Source organism: Leucoraja erinacea, chromosome 11 (genome assembly GCF_028641065.1).
Source record: "Leucoraja erinacea ecotype New England chromosome 11, Leri_hhj_1, whole genome shotgun sequence".
Lineage (NCBI taxonomy): Eukaryota > Metazoa > Chordata > Chondrichthyes > Rajiformes > Rajidae > Leucoraja > Leucoraja erinaceus.
This window is the reverse complement of record NC_073387.1, coordinates 60139744-60160256: the sequence shown is the minus strand read 5'-3', so window position 1 is coordinate 60160256 and position 20513 is coordinate 60139744. Positions and strand designations below refer to the sequence as shown.

At 40.8% G+C, this 20513-nt stretch overlaps 1 protein-coding gene across 4 annotated transcripts in view; it reads left to right on the top strand.

Moving 5' to 3' along the window:
• Positions 1–20513, top strand: part of LOC129701871 (matrin-3-like) — a 37987-nt gene that overhangs the window by 2140 nt on the left and 15334 nt on the right. For all 4 annotated transcript variants that reach the window (XM_055643361.1, XM_055643360.1, XM_055643362.1 and 1 more), the window contains 3 exons: positions 8421–9493; positions 16764–16825; positions 18231–18269. In XM_055643361.1, the coding sequence (XP_055499336.1) occupies positions 8591–9493; positions 16764–16825; positions 18231–18269 (1004 nt within the window). In that variant the 5' untranslated portion in view covers positions 8421–8590. Of the gene's footprint in view, positions 1–8420; positions 9494–16763; positions 16826–18230; positions 18270–20513 lie in introns of those variants that run through there.

Here is a 20513-nt window from a genome sequence, read left to right as displayed (position 1 = left end):
AGATCATGAAATCAAATTGTCTTTTAATTTTCTATATTCCAGGAAATACAAGAAGCTTTTTGATTAACATGTACTGGCAAGGCCAAAGTATTTCTTCATATTTTGCCTTTCAATTAACTGGTTTTTATTTGTTCTGTTGATAGTCAAGTCTTCAGCACTGTAATCTATATCATACCTTCCCTTAATCTCTGTGCTTCTTTCTTCCTTTTAAGACTTGCACCTTTTACCCTAATACTCTCTTGTGGCTTTATATCTAATATTTTTTTGATAACTTTTTATAGGTGTGCTTTGTGCATCTATGCAAAGACTTACATTTTCTGGTTATAGTTATCGAGGCTACCAATCCATTCATGTTATCATTTTATTTGCCTTGTGTTGTAATGTTCTATGTTAGTGGGCATATAATTCTTTTTGTACCCCTACTCTTGCAGTTTTTTCACCCAGCATTTTATTATTGCCTCTATCATAATATGCATATAACCTTACTATTCCTTGTTCATTTCAATGATTGTGTCTGTTGTGAATTTGAATGGGTGGATTACTATTATGTAAATTAATAAATTAATATGTGATTTGTCAAGGGAAGAGAGTAAACAAATTGGGTTAAATTAACTGATAGTGCATGAGAAGAATGAAGGTGCCACAGGGAAAAACATTTGAGCAGAAAGAAATGATTCTACGAAAGAACAGGTTGTTAAAATATGGGGCACCAAAAAAATAATAAAGCTGAGTTTTGAAGTTAAGAAATTAGACAAAGTTGGCCTGAATAGACTTACTGATTAGTATATTGTATGAAACAGCGAGAGACGTATTGGGTGAGGGAAATGTCAAAGATATGAGAGGAGCTGGACAGGGGAAAAAAATGTGAAAGTTGTTTTGAATTACTAGAGTGTTTGATTCTTTGTTGCTTAAGGAAAAAATGAGTACTGAACCATGTAAACCAACGTTTGTACTCGTGGTTCAATATTCTTTTTAAATTCATTTTCATAATATGGGCATTTTTATCCTAAAAAGTTGCTGAACAACCTTGAACCATTTCAGTCGTTCGACCAAGGCATTCCCACAATCCTGAGTGGAGTTCAAGGATTTAGAACAAGTGATGATGGAAATGCGATGTATTTCTAAAGCAGGGTGATGCGAGGCCAAAGGAACTTAAAGGTGATGTTGTTCCTAACACCCTTCATTGATGTTTAAGAAAGAACTGCAGATGCTGGCACAATCCCACAATGTGGAGCTCTTCTTCCATCGCCTTGCATCCATGCTTTTTTCCAAGGGAACGGGTCCTCACCACCCAGTGATGACCCCTTCTCCCATCTCCAACAGACCCCCTCTTTTTGGACTTCGCCTGACGGCCATCTACCTTCTTTAGGCCGATTCATTTTAAACCACCGACGGGACATTAACAGCCTCAACTTTTCCAACCCACTTACTCTAATCTCTCCCCCCCTGAACGTACAGCCGTTCGCTCACTCTGCAACAATCCGGACTGGGTAATCAAACCTGCGGACAAAGGAGGTGCCGTGGCAGTCTGGCGTGCTGACCTCTACCGGTTTGAGGTCAGGCGACAACTCTCAGACGCCTCTTCCTACTTAGCCTTGGAACATGACCCGACAGATGAGCACCAGGCCTTAATCTCATGCACCATCACTGACTTCATCACCTCCGGCTCCCAAGCCTCCAACCTAATCTTTCCCCAGCCCCGCACGGCCCGATTTTACCTTCTCCCCAAAATCCACAAACTGAACTGTCCTGGCAGACCCATTGTTTATGCTTGTTCATGCCACACCAAACTAATTTCCACAAACCTCAATTCCATCCTGTTCCCCATGGTCCTTTCCCTCTCCACCTATGTCCAAGACACCTCACACGCTCTTCGCCTCCTTCATGACTTCTGTATTCCAGGCTCCCACTTCCTCATCTTCATTATGGATGTCCAGTCACTCTACACCTCCATCTCCCACCATGAGGGTCTTAAAGCCCTCCTTTTCTTCCTCGACCACAGAACCAACCAATTTCCGTCTACTAATACTTTCCTCCGCCTAGCAGAGCTGACCGTTGCCCTCAACAACTTCTCCTTCGACTCTTCCCATTTCCTCCAAATCCAAGGCCTAGCGATGGGCACACGCATGGGCCCTAGCTATGCCTGCCTCTTTGTAGGGTACGTCGAACAATTCCTGTTCCAGGTGTATACTGGCCCTATCCCCGAACTCTACCTCCGCTACATTGACGACTGCACTGGTGCTACATATGCAGAACTCACTGACTTCATCCATTTCACCACTAACTTCCATCCGGCACTCAAATTCACCTGGGCCATTTCTGACATCTCACTATCATTCCTAGATCGCACCATCTCCATCGCCGGCAACAGTCTATTGACCGACATCTACCACAAACCCACTGACTCCCATAGCTATCTTGACTACACTTCTTCCCAACCTGCATCCTGTAAGGACTCTTTCCCCAACTCCCAATTCCTCCGTCTATGCTGCATCTGTGGCCAGGATGAGGTGTTCTGTACTAGGGCATCAGAGATGTCCTCGTACATTAAGGAATGGGATACCCCTCTTCCATTATAGATGAGGCTCTCACCAGGGTCTCTATATCCCCCAGCTCTGCTCTTATTCTGCCTCTGCCTATTCATAACAAGGACAGAGTTCCCCCTTGTCCTCGCCTTCCACCCCATCGGTCGTCGCATACAACATATAATCCTCCGACATTTTCGGCGACTCCAACCGGATCCCAGTACTGGCCACATCTTCCCATCTCCCCTTTCTGCTTTCCGCAGAGACCGTTCCCTCTGTAACTTCCTGCTCAATTCATCCCTTCCCACCCAAACCACCCCCTCCTGGGTACTTTCCCTTGCAACCGCAGGAGATACAACACTTGTCCCTATACCTCCCCCCTCGACTCCATCCAAGGACCCAATCAGTCTTTCCAGGTGAGTCAGAGGTTCACCTGCATCTCCTACAATCTCATCTATTGCATCCGCTGTTCTAGGTGTCAACATCTCTACATCGGCGAGACCAAGCGCAGGCTCAGCGATCGCTTCGCTGAACACCTCCGCTCAGTCCGTGTTAACCAACCTGATCGCACTTCAACTCCCCCTTCCATTCCCAATGTGACATTTCTTGGCGGAACGGAACCTCATATTTCACTTGGGTAGTTTACACCCCAGCGGTATGCACATTGGCTTCTCTAATTTTAGATAGCCCTTGCTTTCTCCCCCCTCCCCGTACCTCTTCCCAGTTGTCCCACTGTCTCCACCTACTTCCTTTCTTTTTCCCGCCTCCCATGACATTAGTCTGACATTCGTCTCGACCTGAAACGTTGCCCATGCCTTTTCTCCATAGATGCTGCCTCACCCGCTGAGTTTCTCCAGCATTTTTTGTCACCCTTGGTGGTTGTGTTAAGGTGATTCAGTGACTTACATTTGTGTAGCTTTAACGTTGCAAATATATACTGCATTCTTCACAATGTTATTATACCCCAAATAAGTGTCAATTCCTACAAGGCCATGTTAGGCCAAGATGGCAAACTTTGTCAAAGATGTAGGTTTTTAATGATCTATTAGTCAAGAAAGATGATGATGTCTGGATGGAGAATTTCAGATTCGGGCTTTAACAGTTAAAGGCAGGCCTACTGATAAAGGAACATATAAGTTTGGGGATGATTGAAATGGTCAAGCGTGACATTGAAAGAGCCAATTGATTAATTTCCATTTTTACTGTGCACTTTCTCCCCCTCCAAATAATTATTCACCCTGTTTGAAACTAACATTTAGAGCTTCCCCACCCACTTTTGGCATTATGCACATGTTTCAATGTTGTTTGTCTCTGCAATCCCCTCCCCCCTGCTGCCCTTTGGCAAATAACTTCAGTCTTTGTCTTCTGAGTACTGAATGACCCCATCGCTATTGGAAATTGTCAATCCCAATAAATTTGAATGACTATTACGTTTCTTAAACTTTTATTTTTAATTTTTAAGATCCTTCCTACACATTTCGTCTTAAACTTTTCAAGAGTAACTCCACCTTCTCTAGTAAATTTTCTGTGGTCTGCTGCATTCAGAAGCAAGTCATTAAATGCCTAACTTGAAATGCAGATATACATTTATATAATCTGTAGTGAGGGAAATGGATGTTTGCGATTCATTATTTCTCAATCTGGTTTGGGTGTTTTGTTAACTTTATATGATTTAATTTTCTTCACCTGTCTTTGATCTGTGGCACGTGCATGTTCAATAATCTTTCCAGTTTCTGCATTTTCAATTTATCTGGATTAGACAATTTATTGAGAGTGTGGCAGGAAGGTAGAATCACCCTAATTTCTTGTTATTTATAAAATTATTTTTGTCAATGGCCTTGAATCCAATGTCAACACCAGTAAAAAGTTTCAGTTAAATGTTTTATTGTAGGCAGCTCGATTAATCCTACTTCAACATTACCGTTGTTTAAACTATTGCAGTCCTCATCTGTTCAACATGGACACAATGAATCTTTCATCCTTGGATGAGGGAATTGAAGACTTTGTGGGCAAATACAAAAATAGGTCGAGGGGCAATTAGTGCAGAAGAACTTGGACAGGAAGGGAGAGTGGGCAGAGAAGTGGCAGATGGAATATAGTGTGAGCAATTTTGGCACCATATCTGAGGAAGGATGTGCTGGCTCTGGAAAGGGAGCTTACAAGAATGATCCCAGGAAGGGGTGGGTTAACATATGATGAGCGTTTGACAGCACTGGGCCTGTACTTGCTGGAGTTTGGAAAGATAAAGGGGACCTCATTGAAACTTACCAAATAGTGAAAGGCTTCGATAGAGTGGATGTGGAGAGGATGTTTCCACTAGTAGGAGAATCTAGGACGAGAGTTCACAGCCTCAGAATTAAAGGACGTTCCTTTAGGAAGGAGATGAGGAGGAATTTCTTTAGTCAGAGGGTGGTGAGCACATGGAATTCTTTGTGCAGAAGGCTGTGGAGGCCATGTCAATGGATATTTTGAAGGCAAAGATAGATTCTTGATTAGTACAGATGTCGGGGGTTATGGGGAGAAGTCGCGAGAATGGGGTTGAGGGAGAAATGGGTCAGACCTTAAGTGATAGGAACAGAATCAGGCAATTCGGTCCATCAAGTCTACTCCGGTGATCTATCTCGCCCTCCCATTGCTATCAGCACTGATTGAATGGCAGCATAGACTTGATGGGCCAAATGGCCTAATGTTGCTCCTATCATTTATAGGCAATAGATGCAGGCGTAGGCCATCCGGCCCTTTGAGCCAGCACCGCCATTCAATGTGATCATGGCTGATCATCCACAATCAGTACCCCGTTCCTGCCTTCTCCCCATATCCCTTGACTCCGCCATCTTTAAGAGCCCTATCTAACTCTCTCTTGAAAGCATCCAGAGAACCGGCCTCCACCGCCCTCTGAGGCAGAGAATTCCACAAATTCACAACTGTGTGAAAAAGTATTTCCTCATCTCCGTTCTATACCTTATTCTTACCCCTTATTCTTAAACTGTGGCCCCTGGTTGTGGACTTATGACCCTGGTAAGGTCTTATTTCATCCAAGCTTGTGTTCTATATCATTTTTTAATTTCCCTGCTATCTTTAGATATGTGAATGTAAGGACCAATAAAGAATGCCGTTTAGTTTACATTGCAATAACATTTATCCATTACAACATTTATGCCATTAAGACGTTTAACACCTAAAAATGTGCATTCAAATCTGTTGAAATTTAAGATGCTTCCATTCTAGTCACCCATACATAGCGATGTTCTTGATTAAATTTGGAATCAAATAGCAATGCCCTGTTCTGACATTTGGTGCAGAATAAACTTCATGAATTTCAGTGTTTTATCCACATTTTAGTTCAGAGGATATATTTTAACCTTGCTTAGGGAATTTATAAAGGAATGTCAATGCCTTGTTTATACATTTTTTAATTACCACCCCGGTTGTTGGAAATTGGTTCAGAATGTTTGATTTTAATTATCCATCTGGTAATAGATAGGAATGAGATATTAATTTTTTTTAATTTGTCTTGGTTATACCAAAAGTTATAAATTTGGTTAGAAATTTAATCCATTGCTGTTGTGGTCATTTTGGAATATTTCTCTAAAGCAGTTGTTACACTTAATTTTTATCAGATTTAGGCTGGTTTTTGGAGTGGTCAGCATTTGCAGCCTTTCATTTATTTTATGAAGATAGAAGATGTATTTTGCATATCTGCAGGTACATGTGCAAATGTTCTAATAAAAATGGACAGTTTGCAGGATTGAAAAGGGTTATGCTGAAGAAAAGTTTCTAGTCATTGCTTAGTGGTTTCTAAGAATTGGTGAGCAGGTAACTCTTGCTTTAAATGTGGCTTTTTATAATCAATTATGGGAACACATCTATTTAAGGGAAATATTGTTAATGTTGAAAAGAGATTCTTAAGTGATGGGTTTCTTCTGTGTTGAATCGTGCAATTGCAATATTCCCATTCATCTTGAACACAAAATCAAAATATTGCTTAATTACTAAGTTTAAGAATTATTCACAGGACAGGCAGCTCTGTGCTTTATGTGAAAAGCATGACTCGGCATTTTTCAGAATACATTTAAATTGTAGCTGAAGATTTCACAGTTCTCTTACAAAATTGTAAATAACTCTCCTGGTTATTTGAAGAAGGGTCTCGACCTGAAACGTCGACTATTCCTTCGCTCCATAGATGCTGCCTCACCAGCTGAGTTTCTCCAGCATTTTTGTCTACCGCCTGTTTATTGAAGTTCATTTAATGAGTATTATATGGTTTAAAAGCAAGCTAAGAGTTTGCATTTAAAGAATATGCATGTAAGTAATGTTTAAATTCAAAATCACACAATTTTGATATTTTTAACTTCAAAAGATGTGGTGAGAATTCAGCTGTGTATTAAAACACAATGAATCAAGTTCAAAACATGAGAGAGTATACTACTGTTTTTCTTTTGACTTGAGCTAAATTGCAATCTATTTTCAGTCACATGACTGGTACTTGATCAGTGTTTCAATATTGTTTTAGTCGTGCCATGTTGATAGATATTATTCAATATCTGTTTGTTTTCTTGATAATTTGGGAGTACAACTTGTCTTAAACCAAGTAAGTCTTGTGTATAACAGATTCATCATTTATCAAAGCATGTTTGAAACAAAATAGAATTGTTATTCTCTTGATTTCCTGGTTACAGAAGTTCAGGTTCAAACAAATTAATTTTCTGAGTTCAATATTTCCTGTCTTTAATCCTTAAAGAAAAGCATTTTTAGTGCCGTTGTGTGCCAAAACATCTGAAAATATACTTTAATGCTGATATTTCCAACATCTGAAGAATGATATCAAAGACTACATTGTTTCTACAGTTTTGGCATTTGTTGTCAGATCATTGTTTTGGCAACTATTGGAAAAATGTGCACTGGTTGAGTATCATTGCCTTGCCAACTATCTTTTTGGTACTTATGCTGAATGCATGGAGGCTGTATTTGATCTTAATGTTTTCTGTTCGTACAGAACCTTTTCAGAGGTAAGATTTTCATTTTGGGTTGATTCTAGGATGGGTAATGTTTCGAATTACATTTCCATAACAAGAATTTTGTTTGGGGGGGGGGGAGTGTGGTCACAAAAACAAAATATACGTCGACGGTGTCTCAATTTTTCCAATCAAAATTTCTTGAGTTGGATGCGCAGCATTTATATTTCAGCACTTGCAGCTATTCCTTACTGGCTGATTGCTATTTTAAGACCTGTTGGCTTTATTCCTTTAAAGTGTATCCCTTGAATTCTCTGTACACTTTTTTTGTTACCAGTTGATTCAGTTTGTTGACTACTGGCAACGGGTCCAAGAGATGTGTCCTTGCAAGCTGAGGCATTAAATCATTTAAAAGCACTTAAGAGTGAAAATGATTTACTTTATCAAAGTAAAATGAGTGCTATGGCACACAGCCTCTTTTTCAGTGGCGTTCAACACATCTCCATATGTTACTTCCCATTCTGGGGATAATTACAATATCTTAAAATTTTACATGAAATGTTTTTCTGAAATGTTACAGTGATTTTATTAGCATTCTCAAAATGGCTGAGATTTCCTATAGACTTAGGTTGGAAAAATCCTGTTCACTTGAAAAGGTTTGACGGTCAGTTGCCATCTTGATGGTACTGGCCATGTTTTCGTACTGACATGCCTTTTGAGATACTTATCATTTCCCGTTAAGAGGTTGTATAGAATACAAAAATTTTCCCGCTGCATTCGATTTTGCATGCAACTGTGAAATGTTGCATTCGATCTTGTTGTGTAAACTGTCTTTCTACAGACCAGTTTTGGACTTCTGACTTTGAAGATGGATCCAGTCATATGGTCCTTTTCAAGGCCTTGAGATTCTTGAGCTAACATTTTTGTTTTAACTTTTCAGCCTGGCAAAGTTCTCTGGGGAATCTGTGCCATTGTCGCATCAACCAACTATTAGACGAAGTTAGATAGTGAAAGAACTTTCTGCAGAGCCAGCAAAGGCTATCTACTAACCAAAGAAGAATTATTTTATGGTGCTCTTGCCAGTTTTGAATTAGACTCTCTTGTGCCAGAATGTCATTGGATGGAGCCCAACAGGATCATGGCCGTGGCATGAAGAAAGACACTCATAATATTGGATTCTTTGCTGCAGACCAGTCTGCAAATCCCCATGCACATCTTGGGAGAATGAGCCAGGGTGCACGAATGGGTGGCTATATGAATTTTGGACGGGGCCAGGCAGTGGGCCTACAAGGCATGGGACAAGGACAACAAAATATAATGTTTTCAGGTGGTGGGCCTTCTCGATCCAGCGGCAGTTTGCCTTCTTTGTTTGACGTAGGCAGTCGTAATCAAACCTCACTTGCTGCTCAGAAACGGATTGATGCAGACAGGGCCAGTAATATTTTAGCTACCTTTGGCCTTTCATCCAGGGATTTGGATGAACTGAGCCGCTATCCTGAGGAAAAACTTACTCCTGATTCCTTGCCGGACATTCTTATGCAGCTCAAAAGAAAAAGAAATGACGATGGAGCATCTTTGAATTACGGCAGAGGTGACAGTTCTCCTCGGGAAGATCGTTCCTTCAGAGCCTCCCGCAGTGACTGGGAGGAAGAAAGGTGTTTTCGGAATACTTTTGAAGGTCGTGAACCTGATGCTGATTCAGTGGTCAATTATGACCATGGTTCTTCTCGAGAGTCGAGTTTTAGATATTATGACAGGAAGGACTATGAGCCTGAACGATTAAGAGGTGATGACTTTCGCAGGGATGATATGCGCTTGTCTGACCCAATGTATAAATATGATTCTGATTATGGAAAAATGGGGCCTTCTCCTTCCCGTGGCCAAGAAAGATCCCTTTTTGAAAGAAAACGAGGATCTCCTTCACTGAGCAACATAAACGATTACCATGGTTTCTTGCCAGCAATGTTCCCTCACTTGTGTTCGCTGTGTGATGTAACTGTTCATTCTGTGAAGGTGAGTGACCTCTAATTTAAAAATTGCTTTATAAAGTATAAGGAACAGCTCTTATCGACTTGTGGAAACCTCATTTGGGTCTTAATTTGTTCCAGACATTCTTTGGAACGTCTTAGCAACATGACATTTCCACACATAATCTTTTCATTATTGTCATTATACTGACAACCATTTAAGATCATTGAGAAACAGTTATCATTAAAGTATGCATCTCAAATTCATGAACAGATTGCCAATGGAAATGACAAAATTTATAGAATACTCTGTGAAATCAAAGGGGTGTACAGTACATAACCCAATGTTTTTTCAGTTTAAAAAAGGTTGATCTCTAAAGAAAATTATACATATCGCCTTGACAGCAGTTGTCATGAAGCTACTAGGCCTTCAGTCTCAGATTTTTCCTTTTTTTGTGTTCTTACAACACCATGTGGCACACTACATGCAAAATGGCTATTCCAAAGACCATGGTCAAGAGTGGTGTATATTTCACACCTCGATACAAAGCTGATATATTTCTGCATATCATGCAAAGAAAGTAAATGGAAAATCCTAAGCTAATATATGTCTTACCCTTATTAAATAAAAGAGAAATCTGAAATATTTATTGTGTAAATGGAAAGCTAACAAAGATTGCAGATGCTTGCAAAGAATTAAAATGGTAGGACAAGCAGCAGGGAGAGGGATGGGAGTTAACATTTCAGATTGTTGACCTCCCATCAGGACTCTTAACTTTTAAAAAAACTTTCAGTTAGCACTGGTATTTTGCAGTCCAATAACCTGTTCCTTAGCTATTGTAAAATATTATTTCTAATATTTGTTAAGAATCTGTTGATGTGACTTGAGTTAACTTTGGCTCTGTGGCTCATAGCTTTTTTTTTTGCAAAAATATACATGAAAAGTATTAGTGATTAGTACAGTACTGTGTACATATTTGATTTTGTTGTATAAAGTATTTAGTCCACTGAACAAAGTCACTGCATTTGTTTTGAAGGGCATGGTCTCTCAATTTATCGAGTAATGCCATTTATTGTGTGTAAATGAATCTGTACGGAATTGAATAGATGTATATAGTTACGATTTTTCAGTTTTCAAAGCACTTTTCCTCAAGGGGATTTTTAAATGCTGCTTTATTTGGCGATCTAGGCAACTTCATGTAGTCATATTACAGTCATATTGAGATTCTCAAGTTATTTAGCTTGCTTATATTAATATAAATGTCTAATAGTTCATGATAACTTAGGGCTTTGCTCTAATTAAGGCAATTCAGAGGCCATGGAAGCATCTCATTAAGTGACTTTCGTGTGACACGGGTGCCATTTATGCCAATGCTTTTCATTTTATTACCTGTGGGTAGTTTTTGCACGTTTATCAGCACAGTGACCACTTTCTGCACAGATCAAGGGTTTTGTTTAAAAGTTAAGAGTTCCAATTGCTTTCTTTCCCCAATCTGTCTGGATTGGAAAAGATTTAACATTGCAGTACAGGTGCACAACCTTTTATCCGAAAGCCTTGGGACCAGACACTTGTCGGATTTCGGACATTTTCGGATTTCCGAATGGAAGATTTTTAGCGTAGATTAGGTAGGTAGCGCGGGCGGCTTGAAAAGTCTGGAGCGGCTGCCTCCTCCCCGGAGACCGGGGAATCATTGCATAAATGTTAGTCAGTTAGTTTGGAGGGATTTTATGTGGTGGTGGTGAGGTGGGGGTGAAGGGGGAAACTTTAATTCTTAGTCCCCTACCTGGTCGGCGACTCCCAACATCGCGGAGCTGCGGGCTCCGTCCGGCCGCGGGCGGTGCCGGTTGGAGCTCCGACCCCGGCAACTCTACCCCTGGCTGCGAGGCGCTCCAAATCCAGCGCCACCCGCGGCCGGACGCCCGCAGCCCCAGCTCCGCGAATGTTGGGAGTCGGCGGCCACAGCGCTCCGGAGCTTACCGCACGGCGACCCGGTAAGGCATTGCCTGCTCCCCGCTGGTATCCCAGCGCTGCGACGCCGCCGACTCCCAACATTCGCGGAGCTGGGGCTGCGGGCGTCCGGTCGCGGGCGGCGCTGGATTTGGAGCGCCTCGCAGCCAGGGGTAGAGTTGCCGGGGTCGGAGCTACAACCTGCGCCGCCCGCGGCCGGACACTCGCAGCCCCAGCTGGGAGTTGGCGGCCACAGCGCTGCGGAGCTTACTGCCCGGCAACCCGGTAAGGCATTGACCGCTCCCCGCCTCTCCGACGACCAGGTAGGGGACTAAGAATTAAAGTTTACCCCTTCACCCCCCCCCCCCCCCCCCCCCCCCCTCCCCCTTTACATAAAAGCCCTCCAAACTAACTGACTAACATTTAAGCAATGATTTACAGATGTTTAAGTGTCTCCACGGTCTCCGGGGAGGAGGCAGCTACAGTAGTACAGACCTGGGTTGACCGTGGGTCGTTTCGTGTCAAGTTTGGCGCCAAACGCGAGCTTTGGTGTGCAGACGACATCCTGGAAAAAATGGCCGGTTTTCGGAGTTTTCCGGTTTCCGGAACTCCGGATAAAAGGTAGTGAACCTGTACTAATAAGCAAATTAATGCCATAGCTAATGACAATTGACTTTTTGGTAATGCCGTATCTACTGATCAGATCGCTTTATTCCAGCACTTCACTTGAGAAGCTTCCAGTACTGTGCTCAGAAGACTTTGGATCAAGCTGTTTGGTTAACAGACAAGTTTTTATTTCTGAACTTGACAAACACAAGGTTTGGCAACACAATATTTCCTTTCTTCCTCCATTTAGATCATGGGTGCCTCAGTCTGAAGAAGGATCTTGACCCAAAACATCACCCATTCCTTCCATCCAAAGATGCAGCCTGTCCTGCTGAGTTACTTGAGCATTTGTCTATCCTAGAACATGGGTGAAGTTTGGATAGGAATAAACAATCTAAATTATTTTGGTTAATTATAATTGACAAAGAAATTGAGGATGTAACTAGTAGAGTGGATAAGGGAGAACCAATGGATGTGTTATATCTGGACTTTCAGAAGGCTTTCAACAAGGTCCCACATAAGAGATTAGTATGCAAACTTAAAGCACATGGTATTGGGGGTTCAGTATTGATTTGGATAGAGAACTGGCTGGCAGACAGGAAGCAAAGAATAGGAGTAAACTGGTCCTTTTCAGAATGGCAGGCAGTGACTAGTGGGGTACCGCAAGGCTCAGTGCTGGGCCCCCAGCTATTTACAATATATATTAATGATCTGGATGAGGGAATTGAATGCAACATCTCCAAGTTTGCGGATGACACGAAGCTGGGGGGCAGTGTTAGCTGTGGGGAGGATGCTAGGAGGCTGCAAGGTGACTTGGATAGGTTGGGTGAGTGGGGAAATGCATGGCAGATGCAGTATAATGTGGATACATGTGAGGTTATCCACTTTGCTGGCAAAAACAGGAAAGTAGACTATTATCTAAATGGTGGCCGACTAGGAAAAGGGGAGATGCAACGAGACCTGGGTGTCATGGTACACCTGTCATTGAAAGTAGGCATGCAGGTGCAGCAGGCAGTGAAGAAAGCAAATGGTATGTTAGCTTTCATAGCAAAAGGATTTGAGTATAGGAGCAGGGAGGTGCTACTGCAGTTGTACAGGGTCTTGGTGTATTGCGTACAGTTTTGGTCTCCAAATCTGAGGAAGGACATTATTGCCATAGAGGGAGTGCAGAGAAGGTTCACCAGACTGATTCCTGGGATGTCAGGACTGCCTTATGAAGAAAGACTGGATAGACTTGGTTTATACTCTCTAGAATTTAGGAGATTGAGAGGGGATCTTATAGAAACTTACACAATTCTTAAGGGGTTGGACAGGCTAGATGCAGTAAGATTGCTCCCAATGTTGGGGAGGTCCAGGACAAGGGGTCACAGCTTAAGGATAAGGGGGGAAATCCTTTAAAACAGAGATGAGAAGAACTTTTTTCACACAGAGAGTGGTGAATCTCTGGAACTCTCTGCCACAGAGGGTAGTCAAGGCCAGTTCATTGATATTAGATTAGATATGCCATTTATTGTCACTATACATGTACAGTGAAACTGAAAGCTGCTCGTACTCAGTGCATACATACAATTTAGCACAAAAAACAAGAAACAGAAAAAAAAAAAAACAGAAGGGAGGTGGGGGGGGGGGAATAGGTGCACAAAATTCTGCGGCGCTACATACATATATACATATATACAGATGGAAGTCCGTGTTGGGCGGTGTAGTCAGTGCATGTGTGAATTTGAATTTATAGTAGATATAATTCTTGGAAAGCAACTATTCCTGATTGGCTATATTTAAGAGGGAGTTAGATGTGGCCCTTGTGGCTAAGGGGATCAGAGGGTATGGAGAGAAAGCACGTACGGGATACTGAGTTGGATGATCAGCCATCATCATATTGAATGGCGGTGCAGGCTCGAAGGGCCGAATGACCTACTCCTGCACCTATTTTCTATGTTTCTGTTGGTCTTTTCACATGACATATTTGGCTGTTGAAAAGCAACAATGCAAATTATTATAATTTCAAAAAAAATTTGCATTTTTTTCCAACAAGGGCATTCAATATCTTCATCAGTTTGACTTGTCATTAACTTCATTGTGGCAGTCCTATCTCCCAAGTTAGAGGTTGTTTGTTGAAAACTGGGGAACATAATCTAGATTCTTAGTACCACTACCACTGAGTGGAGTAAAATTCTCACAAGCTACCAGCTGTTGTCAACAACATTTTGAAGAAAACTGGTGGACTAACATAGGAATCAATATTTTATCATAGTAGTTTCAGGATTTGTTTGCGAATTTGCCACTGTAGTTATAACAATGAATGATCAGCAACAGTAATTCATTGTGGAGTATATTGCAGAGTTTGCAAGGTTTGATGAGGATGCATAGAAACTATAATTTTGAATGTGTAGAAGCAACTGTGGAGTGTTTAATGCCTGTGCATGCTGTGCTGAAATACACTTGCAGTAGTCGAGCATAGTGCTTTCCATTTGTACTCATTGTTGAGTATAATTCAATATTTTAGTTTAATTTATTGTCATGTGTACCGAGGTACATTGAAAAACTTTTTGTTGCATACTAACCAGTCAACAGAAAGCCAGTACATGATTACAAGTGATCCATTTACAATGTATAGATACGTGATAAGGGAATAACGTTTAGTTCAAGGTAAAGCCAGCAAAGTCCAATCAAGGATAGTTTGAAGGACACCAGAGAGGTAGATAGTAGTTCAGCACTACACTCTGGTTGTGGGAATTCAAATGGTATACTGGGATTTCAGAGTTTTAAAGCTTGTGCTTGCAGAGAAAAATATAATTTTTACAGGTGAATGATAGCTTTTGCCCAATCAGCAGAATGTTACCTGCATGCTCTCTAGTCCAAGGGTTCCCAACCTGGGATAAATTTACCCCCATGGGAGGTAAATTTCACCTACCCACGGGGTAAATTTGTTGATTCTGGATTTGTACATATTATTTCTCATTGACTGACTGTTAAGTTCTGGTATAACGGTATCTAAACATCATGGGTTGTTCATAAATAAGTGAAATAACATTGTTATGTGCTATTAAAGTTGCCCGGGGTAAATGGGACAAAAAAGGTTGGGAACCCCTGCTCTAGACTATCAATTGCAGCACTCTAGTGACTTTTCTTAGCCCGAACATTTGGATTTGATTGCTTACTCAGAATTTATGATTTAGCGCAGTGGGACAGGAAATATCTCTGAAGAGATGAAATGGGTGACGTTTTGGATCGCGACCCTTCTTCAGAGTCCATCAGTCTGAAGACGGGTTCTCGATCTGAAACGTCACCTATTCCTTCTCTCCAGAGATGCTGCCTATCCCGCTGAGTTACTCCAGCATTTTGTGTCCACAGTTTAAGCCAGCATCTGCAGTTATTTCCTACACATATATGATTTAGCATTACTTGTCCATTTTTGAAATTACACTTTTTGACTCATTGTAGATGTAAAAAATGTGTAAGAAGACCTGTTCCCAGTAATTCTTCTCAACATGAAAATTACATTCTAATAAATTAACCATTGTACATCCCATTCCCAAAGAGTCCTGTGCTGTGTGCTGCAAGTATCTTCAGTCATCATTTGCAAAAATGATTTCATTGGTATGGTTTGCATTGGCATAAAGTCCCTTAATGAGATGATGTGATAGACAAAATAAATATACATGGATAAATACTCATACAAGGAAGAGAAACTTAAATTGAAGAGTGAAGTATGCTGCATTTGGGGTGAGTAATATATTTTCATGAGATGACCTAATTATAAACAATCAAAAAAATATTTGACTAATTAATATTAAAATGTAAGATTTTTAGAAGAATTTATTTCGTAGGTTGCCACAAGTCCAGTTCTTCACATAATATATACTGTGTATGGAACAAATGGTGCAATGATTTTAAAGGCTTTTAACTACAAGATTGGAAGTTCTTAAATTTTAAGGATGTTTAAAAAAAAAAAATCCTGAACTTAAATACTACTTCTAATACAATTGTGAGTTAGAGAACAAAGCTTTTTACAATACTTTGTTGCATGTGGCAATAATAAACCTGAACCTAAAGCTGTAGTTGATTAATCCCCCCAAGAGTTAGTGGAGATTAGCTAAAGTACTACTGATTATGGTATATTTGATACTTGTCCCCTGTCACAGGATGTGCTGATTGAAAACATTGTCCTTGAATCGTCATTAACTAGAAAATAGTATACAAACTATTCCAGTGATAAACTATCCCCATTCACTTTTATCTCCTAAGATTTGTTTGGTGCATGGATCAAACATTTCTTGACATAGTTAATTTAACTTTTTTGTGGCAGATAAGGAACAGTACATTTAAATTCAAGTATATTGCACTTTCCTGATCCGAAAGCATATATAATAAGAGCGTAAACAGGCAAAATCAATGAGCAGCGCTGCAGAAATTGTTAAAATTGCATCTCAGTGATTAATTTAATGTTGAATTTGGAATATTCACTTGTATATGGAGAATGAACGATATGCACAATGGAGGGGAGTGCAGTCCACGATGGACTTTCACATTGCAATCATACACAATGTATATTATAAAATAACCTCGCAGGTTATGATTCTGAAGTTTAAATTGTATTTAATCTTAAGGTTTCCCATAGTGCTGTTGGAGTGTGACTGTTTAGTATTCATCTAATTTCTCCTGTAATGAATTCTACTTTTTTTTGTTGTTCTAGTATTATGATTGATTTGTTAAATACAATGTGGTTTTCCCCTACCTGCGCCCACTCCCCATTCTGCAGGAATGGAACCAGCATAAGCACGAGCCAGCACACAAAAGGCGGTGCCTACTGCTCTTGGAAATGTATGTAGATCTTTATTTAACAAAAAGATTAGCAACTTGGACTTTTTGTAAGTTAAATGTTATTATTTGGTATACAAGGGTTTGTACACAATCTGATACTTAAATTGTCTCCAGTCAGCTCATTTTAAGTAACATTTATGAAAATAATGAAAATACTGTTCATAGAAACATATAAATTAGGTGCAGGAGTAGGCCATTCAGCCCTTCGAGCCTGCACCGCCATTCAATATGATCATAGCTGATCATCCAATTCAGTATCCTGTACCTGCCTTCTCTCTATACCCCCTGATCCCTTTAGCCACAAGGGCCACATCTAACTTCCTCTTAAATATAGCCAATGAACTGGCCTCAACTACCTTCTGTGGCAGAGAATTCCAGAGATTCACCACTCTCTGTGTGAAAAATGTTTTTCTCATCTCGGTCCTAAAAGATTTCCCCCTTATCCTTAAACTGTGACCCCTTGTTCTGGACTTCCCCAACATCGGGAACAATCTTCCTGCATCTAGCCTGTCCAACCCCTTAAGAATTTTGTAAGTTTCTATAAGTGAAGTTGAAGCATGCCACTCTGCGTGGCTAATAATAGGAAGCTAAAGGAACAGGACATGTTAGTGCAGTGTTCCACAAAATACCCAATGTTAAGAACATAGATCACCACCACACAGGTACAGGCCCTTCGGCCCACAATGTTTGTTTCAAACAAGATGCCAAAATAAACTAATTTAATTGACCTGAACCATACGCTCTATTCTTCTTTGCCCCTTTCACGTTCATGTTATTCCCTCTAATCTTTTACATTTCCACCCTGGGGGAAAAAAGGTTCTGACTGTCTATGCCTCTCCTACTAGAATAATGCATGGGTTATGGTTTCAGTTACAAGGAGACTTTGTCTGGAATGTTGGAGGTTGAGGGGAGACTTCCAACCCCCGTCCCCTCCTTCTGTGGTGAAACCAGCAGTCTGAATCTGATTAGTGTGGGTCTAGCTCCCGACCAAAATAGCATTAACACCAATTTGATCCAAGTAATTTAGTGTTCCATTATTCATCAAACACATTGTATCCAATTCCCTGTATCTTACTTTCTTCTTGACCCATGTATCATCAATTCTGCCCTGTACTTGTGATTTTAGAACATCCAAATCATGAAAGTAACCAAGATAATACTTGGAAACTTTATCAATGAGCTATTGGTCTACATTTTTACTCCTCTGTGGCAAAGGATTAGCACATCCATGATTTAACGTGATTTGAAAGCCTTAACGGAAGTCAACTTGCTACATAAAACCTAACCTCTAATCTGTAGAGGTTATATAAAAATATTTGCATCTTTGTTTTTTTTAGTGATCATTAGTATTGGAGGTATGCTTTTTGAAAGCAAGTACTGATAGTTTTTTGCCTTTTATTTTTAGTTATCCGCAATGGGTTCCAGACAATGTACCACCCTCAAGGTAAGTCTAAATTGATTTAAGTGATGTATGGATAACTAATGGGCCTGTCTAATAAGCACAGTGTACGGGAAGGGTCACGTAAGTCCTTTAAAAGAGGGGGAGAAGGAGTGGAGACAACTTTTAAGAAGCCAGAGATACACGGAGGTGAAGCTTGGCGGACATTAACATTACCGATCGGTTATCCTTGGTTCTGAAAACTACTGCCTGAGTTTTTTATTTTCCCATTGTGCCAATGTAATTCACCGATCAGCACCGGCAACAATCTACGAGAACCTTCGACCTAGCAACCCACTAGGACCTCCTGGCGACCCACCTACGGCACAAGAATTCTCGCTACTCTCAATAGCGGCTTCATTCTGGTCGTCGCTATAATGGTTGCGACGACTATAATGAGGCTGCGACTAGTTCCCAGAATGAGGGAACTCCTCATGACCATGAAGGCAACTCCCCGGCAACTACCTGCGAACATGTGGCGACCGCATAGTCTCCTGCAGTTGCCGAAGTGGGGCAGGCCCATAGGTCTGGTGCTTATTCCTTTTTTTAAGACTGGACTATAGTAATGAAAAGGAGTATATTTTCCTTCAAAAGCAGTACATCCATGTAACCCAATAGCTTTTGCACATAGTTTGACTTATTTCACTCAGTTAATGGTTGGGATGAAGTGTGTATTTTCTAAAAAAACCTGAAATGTGTACTAATTAGAAACTAATGCAAAAAATGGTGCGGATGGGTGATGTATGTTCTGCTTCTGCCCTGTAATTTTTTTAATCAGACTTTTTGCTTCCGAGATTGTCGCATGCTTAGCTGCTGAGTACGCACACAGATCTTTTGTTTTCTCATGGGAAGTGATAAAACAGTACAGAATGAGAACAGGCCCTTCGACCAACAATGTCCGTGTTAAACATGATGCCAAGACCATAGAGTATAAAAGTTGGGACGTCATGTTACAGTTACATGTTACATTGGTGAGGCCATATTTAGAGTATTGTGGTCATTTTTGGGCACACTGTAATAGAAAAGATGCTGTTAAGCTGGAAAGGGTGTATTAAAAAATTATGAGCATGTCCCCAGGACTCGAGGACCTGGGCTTTATGGAGAGGTTAGGACTTTATTCCTTGCAGGAGGGTGAGGGGTGATCTTATAGAGGTGTACAAGACTATGAGGAATAGATAGGGTAAATGCACAGCATGTTTGATCCAGAATAGGAGAATTGAGAAACAGAACATAAGATTAAGGTGAGAGGAGAAGCATTTCATAGGAACCTGTGATGACTTTTCTACGCAAAGCTTGGTCAGTATATCGAACTAGCTGCCTGAGGAGTTGAGGCAGGTACTATCATAACATTTAAGAAACATTTAGATAGGTACTTGGTTTGGAGGGATATCGGCCAAATGTAGGCAGGAGGAACTAGTGTTGATGGAGCATGTTGGTAGGCCTGGACAAGTTGGGCTGAAGGGTCTGTTTCCATGCTGATAACTATGACCATTTTTTAATCTACCAGTGCAAAATCCAGTCACCACCCTCTATATATTAAAACAAAGTTTCTTTGCACATCTATAAACTTTGCCCATCAAACCTTAAAACTATGCCCTCTGGGGAAATAAGTTCTAACTGTTTACCCTATCTCTGCCTCTGATAATTTTATATACTTCTATCAGGTCTCCCGGCAACCTCCAGCATTCCAGAGAAAACAATCCAAGTCTACCCAACGTCTCCCATAATACCACCTAACCAGGCAAAGTTTTGGTAAATCTCTGCAACCAGAACTATATACAATATTCCAATTGAAGCTTAACCAAAGTCCTGTAAAGATACATCATGACATCCTGACTCTTGTACTCAATGCTCGGTTCTATGAAGGCAAGGATACTACATGCTGCCTTTACTACCACTCTTATCTACTTTTGTCACTTTCATGGATAGGGACCTGGACTGCAGGATTCCTTTGTACATCAATGCTGTTGGGGGTCATGCCATTAATTATGTATTTTCCCCTTGCAGTTGACCTCCCAAAGCACTTGTTCAGATTAAACTCACTCTGCCATTTCTCTGCCTGTTTCTGTACCTGACCATTATCCCACTCTATACGTTGACGGCCTTCCTCACAGTCTGTGACCCCCCAAATATCTGCAAACCTACTAACCAACCTGTCTGTTTTCATCCAACTCGTTTATGCATATCACAAACAGCAGAGGTTCCAGAATAGATCCCTTTATCACTTCCTCAAAAAAAACTTGATTAAGT